At 32.6% G+C, this 16,388-nt stretch overlaps 1 protein-coding gene and 1 long non-coding RNA gene across 3 annotated transcripts in view; one reads left to right on the top strand and one right to left on the bottom strand.

Moving 5' to 3' along the window:
• Positions 1-14,026, top strand: part of LOC136063961 (uncharacterized) — a 58,036-nt gene extending 44,010 nt beyond the window's left edge. The window contains exon 4 of the long non-coding RNA XR_010625610.1: positions 14,015-14,026. This is a non-coding gene — a long non-coding RNA (uncharacterized LOC136063961). The remainder of the gene's footprint in view (positions 1-14,014) is intronic.
• LOC112011630 (F-box/kelch-repeat protein At1g67480) lies at positions 2,380-7,520 on the bottom strand. Of its 2 annotated transcripts, none has more exons than XM_024043994.2 (4): positions 7,284-7,520; positions 5,729-5,798; positions 4,745-5,618; positions 2,380-3,251 (listed from the first exon to the last, which is right to left on the bottom strand). In XM_024043994.2, the coding sequence occupies exons 3-4, from the start codon at positions 5,272-5,274 to the stop codon at positions 2,624-2,626; spliced, it is 1,158 nt and encodes a 385-aa protein (XP_023899762.2). In that variant the 5' UTR covers positions 5,275-5,618; positions 5,729-5,798; positions 7,284-7,520; the 3' UTR covers positions 2,380-2,623. The 2 variants fall into 2 exon arrangements, with proteins under 2 accessions (XP_023899762.2, XP_065621097.1); XM_065765025.1 differs by lacking the exon at positions 7,284-7,520 and adding an exon at positions 6,583-6,675.
• Positions 14,027-16,388: the final 2,362 nt, after the last annotated feature.

Genomic DNA, 16,388 nt, shown 5'->3' with positions numbered 1-16,388 from the left:
TCGTGAAATCAAGTTATTTATGAACGGCTTAATTTTTAATTTGAAAAAAATATTTTTTTATATTTGGTTTTTTTAGGGATTTTTTTTATATTTGTTTGTTAAATAAATAAGTCAAGTTTAAGTTTAGATTCTACAATTAAATAAGTCAATTTCAAATATAATAATGTGTTTGAGAATAATCTTAATTTTGTTTGGCAAAAATAAAATTAAACTTGAATATGTAATTTTATTTAGTGATGAGTTATAAACTCGATTCTTATTTGAAATAAAACTTAATGAACAAGCTTGAATTTTGAAACTCAACTTGAATCAATTTGTTTATAGTGCTATTTTTTTTTTTTAACAAATATAATTTTTTTGTTTTTTCTTTCTAAGAAAGTGAACCGAGGATATGATTAAATGAAGTTTATAAATGAGTTAGAGACCAATCACAAAAATGATATTTCGTTCTCCAAAAAAACAAAAAAAAAAATCGATAAAGGTTACACGGTCACCAGCAAGTGACATAATGGTCGTTGTTTGCATATTACCAAAAGATACGCATGAATGAACCTGGTACTTGATGACTTATTAGGGGCAAAATGGTCTTGAAAACAATTAACAGCTCACTGATTAAGATTTTTTTTTTTTTTTGGGGATAAAACTCAGTATATATTATTTCTATTTTGTAATTTTAAATAAAGGGTGAAGTTTGGATGTGCTAATGGACCCGTTAGATAGTAACACGTGTCCACTTTTGGACACATGTCACCATCTGACCGGTCCAATATACTAGACCTAAACCAAGTCTTTTCACAAAACTAGTGATTTTTTTTTTTGAAATGTGGTTTTTTTTTTTTTAATATGACAACCTTGAAAATAAAAAAAATAAAAAATAACTTACACTGTTACACATTCTAATAAATTAAAACTACAAATCAAATCAAAATCCTATAACTTCCATAAAAAATAAAAATAAAACCACAATTGTTCATCTAAATTGGCAATTAGCACACCCTCAGTGCTGTCCTATTATACTTTAGTTATGTATAATAACCACTTTAATGAATAAATCAGACAAAGTTTATTTTATGCATACAATGTCTCGAACAACATTATAAGTCATGACACCCCTCCCCAAAAAAATTGGGAACCAGTTTGTGCAATTTCAGTAGAAGAGCTACTACACAAATGGCTACTCGCAAACAGCTTCCTTTTGATGAACCAGCAATTTTCTTAAACAAGGAACAAAACTACACAGGCAAAGAAGGAGCCTCAGCTCTAATAACAGAAACAAAGCAATGTGGCCCCAACCCCACATCAAAAGAGCCAAAGTAGTTGTTTGACAAAGACCACTTGGCTAAAGACCACTTCGCAAACAGCTTCCTTGAACTTCTCATTAATCTTGTTTTTCATTTATACTGTATAGAATTGATTTGAAGGATCAGAGAATTGCCATAACCAATAACAAGCACATGGGAAGACCAAGGCTTCTTTATACTGTTTTAAAAGTCTTCTTTTTTTTTCTTTTTTTTTTTTTTTTTTCCACAATGTTTCCTCAAGGCTTTCAACTAGAGACTAATCACTGTTCGTGCCGGGTGAGCCCACGAAGGGGTAAAGCACTGGCCTAGGAAATTCTTTTCAAAGTGCAGGTAGCATGACTCGAACTAGAGAGCACACCTAGTCAAGCCCAGTACAAGCACTTTGAGATCAAGAGCCCAACCAACTTGGCCAACCCCCTGAGTTTTGTTTTAAAAGTTAACTTGGCAGTACTGAGTCTCTTGAATAGCTGGCTTCTTTAACTTGGGGTAATGTGGAACGAGATCTCATCAGGATTTGAAGTAAATTTTCAACACAAGAGGGGCAAACAAAAGGGAGGAGAACCATCCTTTATGCTTCGTTGTGGCTATTGGAGAGTTCCACTTGAAGGGGATATAATGTTTCGACTACTACTACAGCAGAGAGCTGCAGAAGTCGAGTCGGGCAACCAGTAGTGGTCAACTTCTTGACATGAAAGCAACAGAGCTGCGGCTAGAAGCTACAGATTGAGTTCAATTAAGGGTGCTTCTCATTGGAACAGAGGAATTAACTCCGCTGCATCTCCTCGCTATGGCTGTCCTTAAACGTATCTAATTTACGGCTACCCTTGAGGACATCACTGCGCTCTCCCCTCCACTTTTTGGGACAATGGCTTCCAGCTTGGGAGTGTTGACCTACTTCACCCACTCATTTAATCGCTTCCTTTTTATTGACAATCCTAGAGAGTGGGCAGCCATTATTGCTACTCAACAACATTACAACATCCCTCCTTTAATCTGCCTGTTCAACTGAAAGACACTGACTATATAACCATTGTCTACGTAAATCAATTTTGTTCATGAAACACGCTGCAACTAAGAATGTACCAACCAGATAACACTGTATTTAACATCAGGCATAGGAAATGTTCTAAATTAAAAGTAGCATCCACAACCAGAATACATAACAAAATTAAACTGAGATCCAGTAAGTCATATAGTACCTGACAACCCAACAAAAGAAATGGGTAAATTATGACTAGTGCCATAAATTAGACAATGCAAAAGACCGACACGTTTAGAAATGCATAACTGTTAAGAAGATCCTCTACTTCCAAAGACAGCTTTTACACCTTGATTGTCACACTGCATAGGCAAAAACCTGATGGCTTTATATCAGAAGTCTTCCACTCAGAGCCCGGGGCTGCATTTGGATCATACAACAGAGTACTGTAACCAGGTTCCTCCTGGAGTGAGAACAACAACAACTTTCCATCCAGTATTCCAAATCGAAACCCAATACTTGAGCTCCCTGTCAATGGAACTGGAACCATCTTCCATGAATTGTCATCTGGATTGAAGATTGCCAGTTTCCGCTGGTTCTTCCACTCCATACAAAAGAGCTTCTTTCCCAGCACAGCATGAGCCGTGACCATGACGCAGCCATTCTTCATTTCACACCAGGTGTGCCTCTCAGTGTTGTACACGTCAACAAACTTAGAATTCCCAATTGTGAAGTTTGATCTTCCGCCCATGACATACAGCTTTCCCTCAAGCCCACAGGCAAAGCAACCCCACCTTGGGCGGCGAAGACTTTCTATCAGGGTCCATTTGTCAGTATCTGGGTTGTACACCTCAACACTAGATAGACTGTTGCCATCCATCCCATAACCTCCAACTGCATAAACCATACCTTTAACCTCTGCACAAGCAAATTCATACCGAGCCACATTCATGTTTGCTAATTTACTCCAGCTGCAGTAACCAAAAAAAAATGTCACAAAACTAGCCAAAGAGATTTTTAAAATTTAAGTAAAGAAAAGGGGAAATAGAGGGGAGGGGGGCTTCGTTTTTGAAGGTTAGACCAAGTCCCTTGTTGAAACCAAGATCTTTTATGGTGTTTGATATCTTGTGGTTGGGAGAGTAGAAATCAAATTCAATACTTAAACTAAATGGAGAACCCACCAAATGGGCTTTGTTTTTGAAGGTTAGACCAAGTCCCTTGTTGAAACCAAGATCTTTTATGGTGTTTGATATCTCGTGGTTGGGAGAGTAGAAATCAAATTCAATACTTAAACTAAATGGAGAACCCACCAAATCAAACACAAGTAAGCAACAACTTGGTATTGCAACACAATGCTGACTAAACCAAGGCATTCGCGCAGACAAGGGTGGAAATCAAATCTCCCTCACTATTCCTACCTCAAATGAAGTTGTTTTGATTTGGTTCTGTAACACTTCAGTATGGGTGGAAATGATAGGAAAAAAAAAAAAGATTAGTTCTGTAATATTTTGAAACTGAAGCACATCAACCCGAACGAACTTGAAGTCAATACCCCGAAAATTAGGCTCAAATTTCTCTTGGAACAGGATTTTGAACTACGGATATCTATGCTAACAGTCTTATGACATTTTTATTTTCTGCTATGGGGCAAGAAACATAAGAACTAATTCATAAATTCATTTTTGGACAGGAAAATTATTGCATATTCTAGTGCACAATGTATCTCATTAAACAATTTAGTGGTCACAACACAAATCTCTATATGGAATTCTGCTTTTGAAGAACACCATTGATTGTAATACTACATGTAATCTCAAGGGAAGTTCTAAATATTTTAAGGTAGTGATATTATAAAGGATTTTGTTAGCAACTACCCTATAGGCATAAGTTCAAATGTATTTAATCCTATTAATGATTTCTTTTTTATCCTTTATGAAACAAATAAAGTCAACTTGTATACAACTATTAAAAGTAACACACAACCGCCTTGAATTTGTGCTCATATAGTGCATACACAACCAATAAATCATTGTCTACTATTTTTTTTAATCATGTGAATTACATCTCATAATTGAATATTTAGTATTTCTTACCCTATGGCCTTAGGCCAACCATTAACAATACCCTATTATTACCGTTATTGTAAGCAGTGAAAGTGTGAAACTAATAAGTTGGTCAAACAGTACAAATCTGTTATTTCTTTTGAGCAAAATTACCAAGTTAAGGCTGTTTTAAACTCAAAAACTCCAGAGTTATATAAAAAACCATTTAGAAAAAGAAAAAAAAAAATTACCATCCAGCAAAATGCTGCAAAATATTTACAAGCCTGAAATATTAATTAATAAAAATTCAATTAAATTTGACAAATGATCTGAATCTATTGCCATAACCAGTTGAGATATATCAATCAAGTATAAAGCAACATAGTTCCAAGCATTTAAAAAACCTATAACAGAAAATAAACCTGTTGAGGCAAGAATCATATTGGTAAACATCAGCAGAGGCAGAGCCCGTCCCATCGACTACAGAATAGCCAGCCATGACAAGAAGCTTTCCATCAAGAACCACCACCCCAAATCCAGCTTTCAGTGGACCAGGCATCTGTGGAAGAAGGCAGTGTTTCTGGCCCAAACAATCCAGAACCTCCCAGTGGCTTTCCTTCTCTTCAGCATCGAGAGTTAAGACATAGAGCCATTCCTCAAGCACCCCAGCTAATTTCCGCACGGATATGAATTCTTTGCTTTGGATAAATGACCTCCACCTTTTGCACACACCACCCATAGCTGGGAAATTGGAACGAGGAACAAGTGCAAGGCAATGCTTTGCCACATCATCAGGCAGCCCAGGTAGAATAGGGCTGTCAAGATCATCAACAACCTGAGAACACAAACGAGGATTGCTTTTCCCACAAGTGGGTATATTTTGCTGGACTGGATTGGTGAAACACATATTCGGTTTTGCCACTCTCTTCTTTCCACTCACAAATCCCACCATTGGCTGAATTGAGCTGTTATATAAACCTTGAAATATATAGCTGATTCTTGTCTCATCAACTATATCACCCAGACAATGTATCAATATATTTAAATGACAGACTTTAAACTAGAGAAATTCATGGTATCCTTCCCCAATAGGAATTCTGCAAGACCAAGGCATAAAAGATGTTGCAGAACGAATCACTTGAGCTGTAAATGCCGACGATTTTCTGTGTTTCGTCCAGTCTGATTCAAATGCCATGCCAAAAGTTTTGCTCTTAGAGTAGTTTCTTCTTGTTCTTCTATGCAATGAATTATTAAAGCCTCCAAAGTTGTTTCTTCCTCCGCACATTGCCCAAATGTCTACATAGCATACAACAAATTTATCACTACCTACTTTTCAAAACAGGAATGCAAAAGTACAGATGTCTATCCATAAAATCATTGACTTAAACATGATGGGAATCTCATACCAGTCAAGGCCATAAAAATCAGCAAGTTTTAACCCCCTGTAACTTCCATTTGATTGAAGTACAGGACAACCTGATCATTTAAGAAGAAGAAAAGTCAATTCAAATTAGTATCGCCGAATTTTGAGTTAAAGACCCCACGAAGAAAAAAACAATTGACATTAACAGCTATAAACCTATGGCTGAAATTCTAACTTGGACTCAACAAATGCATAAACTTTTTTCAGTATTCATGATAACTATGTTTTTCTCTTTTTTGCTAAGTTTTATGGATAAAAAGAATTACTTCACGTTCAGGATGATAAACACAAAGTATCTTTAAAAAATTTACCAAGAATCAAGCAGAAAAGCTAAGAGAATTATGAAACTCAAAAAGTCACGACTACCGTTTTCAAAGAACGGGGCCTACAAGGGCCCTATTAGCCTGGTCATAAACACCATAATTGCAAACAAACGGTTGAAATTAAAAATTAAAATAAAAAAGCATTTTCTCCAACTTCCTGCGTTCATATCTATACATCACGTTTCATCACCGCACAAAAAATAAATAAATAAATAAATAATAAAAAAGGGCACTACTTTATTGGAAGTGGTAGACAAATGAAATTGACCCAATAAACAATCCAAAAAAGGCCTTATTATATATTCCTCTTTATTAAACTTCAAAACACGTAAATTCAAAGACCACTCGCCCACCCACCTACGAATACAATAACAATATAACAACAGAAGAGCCTTGAAATATAAAGATCAAAGATTTATACAATTTTTTAATTTTTTTTTCCTAAATCATTGTTCAGCATAGATGTTAAAACCAAGGTGCTGAACTAAATATTCACAAACAAGTAAAACTCAACCTATCGGTATTAGAAGATCGTTAACTGGCCCCGTAGCTATGTGTTTGTTTTTCCAATTGTAAATCATGAATAGATCAGATCTAATATCCTCACCTCGAAATTTACAAACAAGAGAGAGAGTTTAATAACCAGATCTGAAGTCAATTGCTTAAAGAATGACAAAGTGAAAACTTTAGGAATTAAAAGCTATTAGAACAAGTCTAGTGAATCAAGTAAAGGTGGAGGTAGTAAATAGAAACAAATAAAGCGAGAGATAGGAGCTCAACAATTGAAACACAAAGAAAGAGAGAGAGTGCAGAAGACAGAGAAACCTTCATGTATATATATACTCATAAGAGCTAAAACACTAATGAAAGAGCTATTGTACCATATTTGACATTGAAAGCTAGACACAACCACAAAAATTTTCCAAAAAAAGTTCAAATTTTCGATTTAATGTCATGGAAAATCTATATTTACCGAGACCCCAGTTGACAAAATACCATTTTGCAGAATATTTTTTAAAAAAATGCAAAAAATCACAACCTCAAAAATAAAATCTAGGCATAAGCGAGAAACAAGCAAAACAAATTATAGATTTCTGAAAATGTCATAGTAACCACTAGCATAGGAATCAGAGGAGCAAATGTCAGTGGATCTGAAATCAAAAGTCATGAACTAGTACAATGAAAAGAAACAAAGATTAGAGACAAAAGTAATACCTGAAAAAACAAGGATGTTATCAAATTCCAAATCCAAAGAGATTGTTCCAGAGCTGGGAAAAAAAGAACAATATATTCGTGTGTATGAAATATAAGGTGAGGCAATTGTGAATGCAGAGTGGGTGCTTTTATAGGAATATTAAGGAGAGCCAAAACAAGAGGGAAAGATAAAATTGACAGAACCCGACCACGTCAGAGAAATAGAAATATATATATGTGAGAGATATGTGCCTAACTGGTAATAAGGAAAAAGACCAGCACAGCATTATCTTTGTGTATTATTCCCGACATAAGGGAATACTTTTACTACACTAAATATCTAGAAATATTACATTCTGTTTTTTTTTCCTAATTATTTTGTGTGTGTAAAAAGTTAGACTGATGGGATAAGGTGAAAATTGCTTACTCAGACAGAAGTGTTCTCTATCCATGTACACGTTTTTGAGCCGCTGGATTTTAGGTCTACTTTTGGGATTATGACTAAATCCGTGATCACTTTTTGGGATTTATTTATAACTTCTTATATTTTTTATAAAAATAGTAATAATTTTTTAAAAAAATATATTGTATTAACAAATACAATATTTAGCTTAAGCTATAGATAAAATATGGTAGAATTATGTAAAGTTATCATCCACCATTCATAATTAATTATTGGACAAGTTAAAACTATAACAGACTATAGTAAATTTATATATAGTAATTATACATCACTCACGGCCAATCATTTTTTAGATGTTAAAATGAGAAAAAAAACAAAACAAAAACAAAAACAAAACAAAACTAGTTATGCTGCATTGGTTCATGCGTATGTGGGGTACTTTGTTCCCTACTCTACTTTTGGGTTGAAAGTTTTGGGTGTGGTAAATTTAGACACAAGGTGCTCTGTAAAATGAAATTCTTGCTGTCAAATTGGGAAAACAAGACGTGGCTGATCAATCAGATAATCACTTCCACAAAGTCATTTTCTTCCTTTATTTAGGGCCAAAAAAAAAAAAAGTCCCATTGACTTTAAGATAAATTTTTACCAAAATTCTCAATATCTTATTTGAGTAATAACATACATAAACTATTTTACAAATTATTAATAAAAAAATAATATATTTACAACATTTTTACAACAAATTTTAAGTAGCAAGTTGTTATTAATTGTTATTGTTGGGCCAATAAAGTAATCTTAGTATTAGTTTCAAATTTGAACCAATAACAACTATGATTTGTTGTAAAAATGTTGTAAAATTATTGTAAACGTAACATCTCTTTATTAATATGGTCAATTTTTATCAGTTTTTATCTGGATCTACTACTAATATCACTATTTTATTTATCAATAATCATCCATCATATCAATAATTTTTAAAGTAATTTGTGACTTTAGTATTTTTTTTTTTTCCCATATATGGTATATTGTGAGAATACACGAAATCATAGGGAAATTATTGCGTCTCCCAATTATATTGTCCTATGATTTTATGATTTGGTGCATTCTTCCTCTCACAATCACGTGGATTTCATTGTAAATTTTATTTGTATGGATCTACTTTGAATGTAAGAAGAGGAAATACCAGTATACCATGTCATCATGCTCCAAAAACTTCTAATAATTACTTTCAAATCATATGAAGGTAACAACTACTAAGAAAAGGAATCTAAATAAGTATAAATTAAAAAAAAAAAAAAATATATATATATATATGACATTTAGCTATAAAAATATCATCTTAATCCCATCAAAGAATAAAATAAAATACAAAAAATATTGAGATACATGTCTGTCAATGTTTCGATAATTTATTTCTTTTATGCTCATCCAATTATTATGATCATGCGTGCGTGTAGGGTTAAGATTTATGGCCCAAGCCCAAAAACAATGAATTTGTAGAGCGTGGGTGGTAGAGCTAGGTTAACTATGGAGCTAACAACGATTGATCATAGCATGCAAGTATAAACCAGCATAAAAGTACACATAAAGACCAAGTAAGTTCAAGTCTGAAGAGACTTATAACAGATTCAATATCGGTTACACTTTTCCTTCTTCTTCTTTTTCCCTCCCCTTTTTTTCATTAGGAACCCTTCTTTATATATCCTTCTCCACTACCATCCCTATCGTCCACTTGTTCTCCATCCAGCTCCCTACTTGAGTCTCTGTCATGTCATGTATTTCCCTTAGCTTTTGTGAATAACGGTAACTGAAGTTGTACTGTTTAGAGGTCTTCTCCACATAAATGTGGCCAGAAAAGTTACTGCAGTGCATTTAATACGGTGGTGGCAGCTTTTCCTTCTAGATATTTCTCCGTTCCTCTAATCTCTAGGCGTGTCTAAAACTTATCCAAATTGCTAAAGTCACTAGTAAATTCATTTGAACTCCCCAAATATTTACATGACCCCAAAACCCCTTCATCCGAGGATGATCGTCTCTTCGGAACAATGATGCTCTCTTTGGACAGACTTTCTTCATCCCCATGTATCATTCTTTCACGCGAAATACCCCTCGACAATTTTAACCTCCTCGGACATAGACTAGTCATCAGCTTGGGCTTTAAACCCACTTCGTATGGTTGGGCTTTACCCACCCATAGTGCGCATCTCTGATAATATTTATTTGGCTAAATTTTATTTTATATTTTTTAAAATTTAGATTATTTGTTACTTAGACTCTAATTTTGTCAATTTTGTATCGTTTATTTATTTATTTATAAGTACAATAGAATTTTAATTTATGATGTCTACTCCATAATAATTGTTTTTTTGTTATCAAGTCAAGACATCAATTAGTTTATGGTATAGCTATAGTTTGAACTTTAAATCTCTTATTTGATGACAAGAGACTTTACCAATTAAATTGATTATAATTTACAACTTTTTAATTTGTAATTATTGTCAACTTAACATTTCCTTCCGCTCACATTAGAAACGCAATTGTTAATTCTTTTAAAGAGCAATATTGTAACTATCAAATTAAATATGCTCTCTCTCTCCGCTCACATTAGAAACGCAATTGTTAATTCTTTTAAAGAGCAATATTGTAACTATCAAATTAAATATGCTCTCTCTCTCTCTCTCTCTCTCTCTCTATATATATATATATCCCTTGGGAACATTGTCGCCATGCATGGTGCTCAATCACCTAGTCAAGACATCTAGGTCACCCATCTGATCGTTCGAGGTGGTGGCGAGAAGGAAGTACACGATGGCAACAATGGTCAAATATTTTAGGATCAAGAATACAGCACAACGGTCATGAATGTGTGATACAATTTGTACTCCGAGGGTGAGGGTTATGCTAGGTTGTTTGGACTTTTGGGAGAAATAAGGGGTGATCATATGTCAAGTGGGTTCGAGTTTGGTGTTAATCCATCAACCGACTTGATCACATTAGCTTTGAAAGCCTTTATAATTAGCTATCGATTATGGGTATGTGGGTTGTCGACCAATCCACCAAGGGAGATTTGGTAGTTGGATCATTCCCGCAAGTCATCTTGTCGATCGCAGCGTTATGGTGATCTAGTGGCAAAGATCATGTTAATGGTGGCAACGAAAATCGGTACATATAAATGCACACAAAAATTTGGTATGACGGTTTTTTTTTTTTTTTTTTTTTTTTTTTTGACGAGTGAAAATTCTCTATTAACAAAGAAGAGCCAAAATACAACTAGTTGCCTGCTTCATCCCACACAACAGCGGCAAAATACGGGGGACAGCAGCCAATTAGAATGTACTGAAAATTTAAAGACAATTTACATCAAATTATAGTTCAGTGACATAAAAAATTGAGATCCAATTAGAATCTATTTTGAATTTTTTTATTGAATTTTCACTTTAACATATAATATACTATTTGTGAAAAGTTTACATGACAAGGATGTAAATAAAAACTTTATACTAGTTCTTATTGAATTTAATTTCTTCAATGTAATTAAATCGCATGTAATAATTTTTTTTTTTAATTTTTAAAAAGAGATAAACTATGTTTTGGTTCCTGTCAAATACATCATATTTTAATTTGATTATTAACTTTTTAATTATGTCAATTTGGTCTTTATCCTTTTAGTATCGTGTCAATTTAGTTTCTGTCATTATCTTTTGGATGAAAATTGATAACATGTCTAATAGCCAAAATAAAAAATTAGCTTCCGTTGATTTAACAATTAACTAGAATTTTATTTTGACCATTTATTATGTCAGTCATTTTCATTCAAGATATAACGATAAAAATTAAATTGACACGACACTGAAAACTTAGAGGACCAAATTGACAAAATTAAAAGTTTGACCAAATTAAATATGGTGACAGGGATAATGATGAATATATAATTTACCAAAAAATTAAAAAAAAAAACCATCTATTCAATGAATCAATTTATACTTCATTAATTACAACTTTTAAAAAATAATCAAAATTTAAAATGATAAAAAATCTATCTGAGTGGTAGCCAAATTTACCGTAACCCTTAAAACAGAGCCTTTAACATATAGCTTTGATCAAGTGGGATGATTCATCAAATGTCTCTTTCCTCTTTGGATAAATACACAACGTTCAACTTCACCATCACTCGCATGAAAAAATCTTGGGTGAGACAGTGGGCGCATTTTCCATACCGTCAAACACATGCCAAAGCAGATTTTCATAGCGAACCATGCATTTTCTGACAGTAGGGAATTGCTGAACCAAAAACTGAGAATCTCAATGCCTGGCACCATAATAGTGCTTGTCAATTGTCATGTCCAAGATAAAATCTGGTTTTAGCAATAGCCCACAGAAATTCAAAAGTCTAAGAGAAACCAATATTAATCATTTTATGGTAAGCAAAAAGAGAAATATCAATTATACTTTTAACTTTCACGTCTGATTTTGATTTTGACAAGTGATCCACCGGTTGTTTTAGCAAGTGGAAGCCACACTTTTACTAAATTGTCCTAATTAAACAATCAAGTTCAATGTGATCCACCGGTTGTTTTAGCAAGTGGAAGCCACACTTTTACTAAATTGTCCTAAACTACAATATCTCACTTCTAGAATTAACGATGATTCCTAAAAAAATAAAAAATAAAACCCCCGATGATTCCTGAAACCTGGGACGTTGATTTTATACGTGGCCTCAACAATCAAGATTCAGGATGCATCCCTAGCTAATACACGTGGATGTGGCGGTGGAACATGACCCTTTATTATTACTAAATTATTACTAAAAATAATAACAAGGAAAAGTTAACCATACTTATTGGTTTAAGAATTATTTTATATAAAAAAAGGTAATTAATTATTTTGACAATTTTTTATATTTTTCAAAAAAGTTATGTCAAATTTTTTTTTTAAATATTTATCAATAATTGTCCTAATAAAATTCATTAATAGGACCCATAATAATAATGAGAAAGTTAATGCATCATCTGAGAGTATTTGTTTAGAAAATATTTTTAGAAATTTTTTTATGAGAAAATAAAAAAGTAAAATATTTTTTACAGCTTTTTATATTTCTAATAAAAAAAGTATAAAAAATTTCATAAAATTGTTCATTAACAAATGCCTTAAGAGTATTCACGTCAATCCATATATAATAGAAAAAAATGTGTAAAATTTACATAGTTTTGTCTAAAAATGACCTATATCAATTTGTGTATAATCGTGTAAATTTACAAATTTGCTACAGTAATCGTGCAAATTTATACTGACACTATTCATTTTGCATTTAATTGTTTATTATTTTTTTACGTATCTTAAAAATAAAAGAAGAGAGTGGATGATAGTTATTGTGTGTGAAGAAAGAGAAATAATTAAAAAAATTAAAAAAATTGATATTTTAATAAAATTTAATATAAAATAAATAATTTAATATAAGATATTTTAAAAAATAAGTATATAAAATAGAAAAAAAATAGATTAATATAAATAATTTTTTTGGCCTAAACAAAGGCGAATACTCTAAAGTAACGGTATCCTAACAATAATACTCTAATTATTAGAGTATTACTATTATTAATTTCTTTTTGGGCAAGCGGAGCTGTGGAAGTGGAACATGACCTCAAACAATGTTCCAAGTTCCAAGTTCCAACTGGTGTTACAATTATAGTATGCGACATTCTGGCTTGGGTCAATTGCATGGACTGTGGAGTTGGGTTGAAGTTGACGGCGGATGAGCCCAGTGGATTGGGTGGGGCCCACCACGGGTGAATGGACGGTCCGATTGTTTTGACTAGCCGCTATCGAGAGGGTATGGCTGAGCAGCTTTTGGATATTTAATTCCCATTTCGTGGAAAGAGACATGTTCTTGCTTGGGAAGAGTGTAGAAGAATTAATTTCACTCAATCCTATAAAATCGATTCAATTAGCAATTCTAAATCTCTGTGAATGTGATATGGTTGATGGGTCTAGACTGTCTAGTAGACTAGTTCTAGTGTCTATCAACTCGGACTAAAGAGTTTTCGTCCACAATTCCCTTTGACATCGAGCAATTTGTGATAAGGTTCACTTGCAAAAAAAAAAAAAAAATTGTGATAAGGTTCATGGTCTAGTTATTCTAGTGTCTATTTTACTCGGACAAAAGGTTTTCGTCCACGGTTCCCTTGACAACGAAGGGCAAAGTTTGGAATCAATACTCTAAGCTTTTAGACCCAAGACACTGTTATGAGTTCACCTTTAACCAAGTGTCATCATTTTGATGAATCTAGTATGCTAAAGGACCGGACCCAAGACAATTAAATGATCATTAAGTTAGGCTCAAGTCACTAAGAAAGAAGAAGATAAAAATAAATAAAAACCCCTATTTCCTTCACCTTTTTTTGATAGTTTTACTTTGTTTTTGGACTGCAACATTATTTATTTTTCCAAAAAAAACTACAACATTAAAAAAAGGGAAAATGATATTAAAAAAAATCTAAATTTGAGATTATATTCTAACTTTTTTATCAATTAAAATCTTAAATTTATGAAATCATTTTAATTTGAAATCGATGTCCATCTCAATTATTTACTTTCGCTATTCTAAATAGTAATAGAGTAAAGAAAGAAAAAAAAAATCATTAATTAAACTATGGGTTTTACCTAGAACTTGTTCCTAATCAATTTGGCAACCATTGAATAGAAATGGTAGAGAGGAAAGACTATTTAGAGAGAGAAAAAAAACTTCATATAAAATGAAAAAAATTAATTTCCCAAAAATCTAACTTAGCTAAGTGAAACATAAAATTTTATTAATTCTTATTTTCTTTACTATCTAGAATAATAGAAATGAATGGTGAAGATAAACATAAATCTCAAGCAGTCAAATTGAAACAGTTTTATAACTTTATGATTTTCATGACAAAATTATAAATTTGTAAAATAATTAGAAATGTGGTGTGAACTCTGGACTTTTATACGTAGTTAAATTATTCCTTAAAAATATCATTTCTTTGTTTATTATAAGCCACATAGTCAAAGTTGAAAGACATAGCCAGATTTGATAAGCTTTCAACAATGACAATTTTAATATCTGTTTTTTTTTTATAGATAAATTTAAATAGCTGAGTTATATATAAATCAAATATAAAACTATTTAATAATATGATATTTCTTTTTTATTTCTTAAGGGGAGGTTTTTGCAGTTCAATCTCATCGAGGTGGATTTGTATGTTTACAAATTGTGTATAATTTGATTAAAAAGAAAGAAGAAAAACTATTTAAATACTGGTCGGTGTGGTGAACCTATAAAAATATTTAAAATTAAAAAATAAATTCCTGCCAAAGCAGTTGCACGCGAAGTGGTAGACAATAATTTCTCACCTACTGGCATTACTTTTTTTTTTTTTTTTTTTGATAAGACCTACTGGCATTACTTATACAACACATCACATATCTTTTACACAGTGCAACATACACGCTCATATAGATACCTGTCTTTCAAAGTCTTAGTCTCACCGGCTGATATATAATTGTCGTTTATATTTATTTATATATAAACAAATAATTGTCCATTAGACATTGGAAATCTTTGAGGTAAAATAGTAACCATATTCACACTAGGTTGTTTCTGAACAAATAATTCTATAATTAACCCACATGATTGGTGGCCTAATAAAAAACGATTCGAGCTTTCATGCACATTACACGGGTTCAAACACATCCATTAACACCTTGTGAGTGTTTTATTCATTTGTGTCTTAAGACGAGTCGGCTGTTGTTATGATAACACTCAGGCAGTGTAGCCACGCAGGTTGCCCCCAACTCATTTTTTGTTTACTAAAAAAAATAGTTCATTAATTTTCTAGTGGCTACCAATATCTTTCAAATTCCAATTAGAGGCTTACCTTGAGTAATTAATTAATCATTAATAATCAAGAATATCAACAACCCCAACCACTTTATTTAATCGAAAGTCTTTTTTTTAAAATTCGAATACCTTGAAAGTTCAAAGTTGAAAATACACGAAATACCAATAAGTGTTCAATCTATTTATTAGAGAAGTTAAACTTATCTTGCCAAACACTGGCGACACGTATCATCTACTCATTAACAACTCTGATGCATATCTACAAATGAGTAACAACTTAGATGCGATTGATTTTTGCCTTGGTGCGTTGGGATCATCTACCACCATTTTTAGTTTTTATACGAGCTTTGTATTGTCAACTTGCCGTAGTGTATTGAGCATTGACAAAAGTACTTCTCCATATATATATATATATATATTTTCCCTTTTCTTTTACTCGGTTCAAAAGTATGATTCTGATGTCTAAATCTATATCCATTGCACTTGGTCCTACCCAATAAGTGGACAAATGCATAATTGAGATCTATATAGTTGAATATCCAGCTTACTTTGTCAATGCTTAAGCACTTTATCCTCCTTTTCCAGTTTTCCCTGAGAATTACTTCGTCAAATTTCACCCTTGTTTTTTTTCTCTAACAAGTGTGTAAAGTTGCTATTTACAACTATGTATTTTGTTGGCTTATATTCCGTACCAAATTTAATTATAATTTTATTCAATTTTTTGTACCCTGTATTTATTGTGGGATTTGATTGTAAGGGTTGTGTAATAGAGAGAGAGAGTCTGAAGACTCAAGCAATTGAAAACTGAAGAGTTTTTGCGGGTAGCTCACGACTAAGCATCCCGTGAAGTGACTCA

This window comes from Quercus suber, unplaced genomic scaffold, assembly GCF_002906115.3.
Source record: "Quercus suber isolate HL8 unplaced genomic scaffold, Cork oak 2.0 scaffold_600, whole genome shotgun sequence".
Taxonomy (NCBI): domain Eukaryota; kingdom Viridiplantae; phylum Streptophyta; class Magnoliopsida; order Fagales; family Fagaceae; genus Quercus; species Quercus suber.
The sequence above is the reverse complement of the archived record's forward strand: the minus strand, read 5'-3'. Positions and strand labels throughout refer to the sequence as shown.

Bases quoted from the DNA above. Each gene is read 5' to 3' on its own strand.
- LOC112011630 (XM_024043994.2), bottom strand. From the start codon at position 5,274: ATGGTGGGATTTGTGAGTGGAAAGAAGAGAGTGGCAAAACCGAATATG. The intron at 3,252-4,744 runs GTTTATTTTCTG...TGGTTACTGCAG, and splicing joins TATGATTCTTGCCTCAACAG to CTGGAGTAAATTAGCAAACA.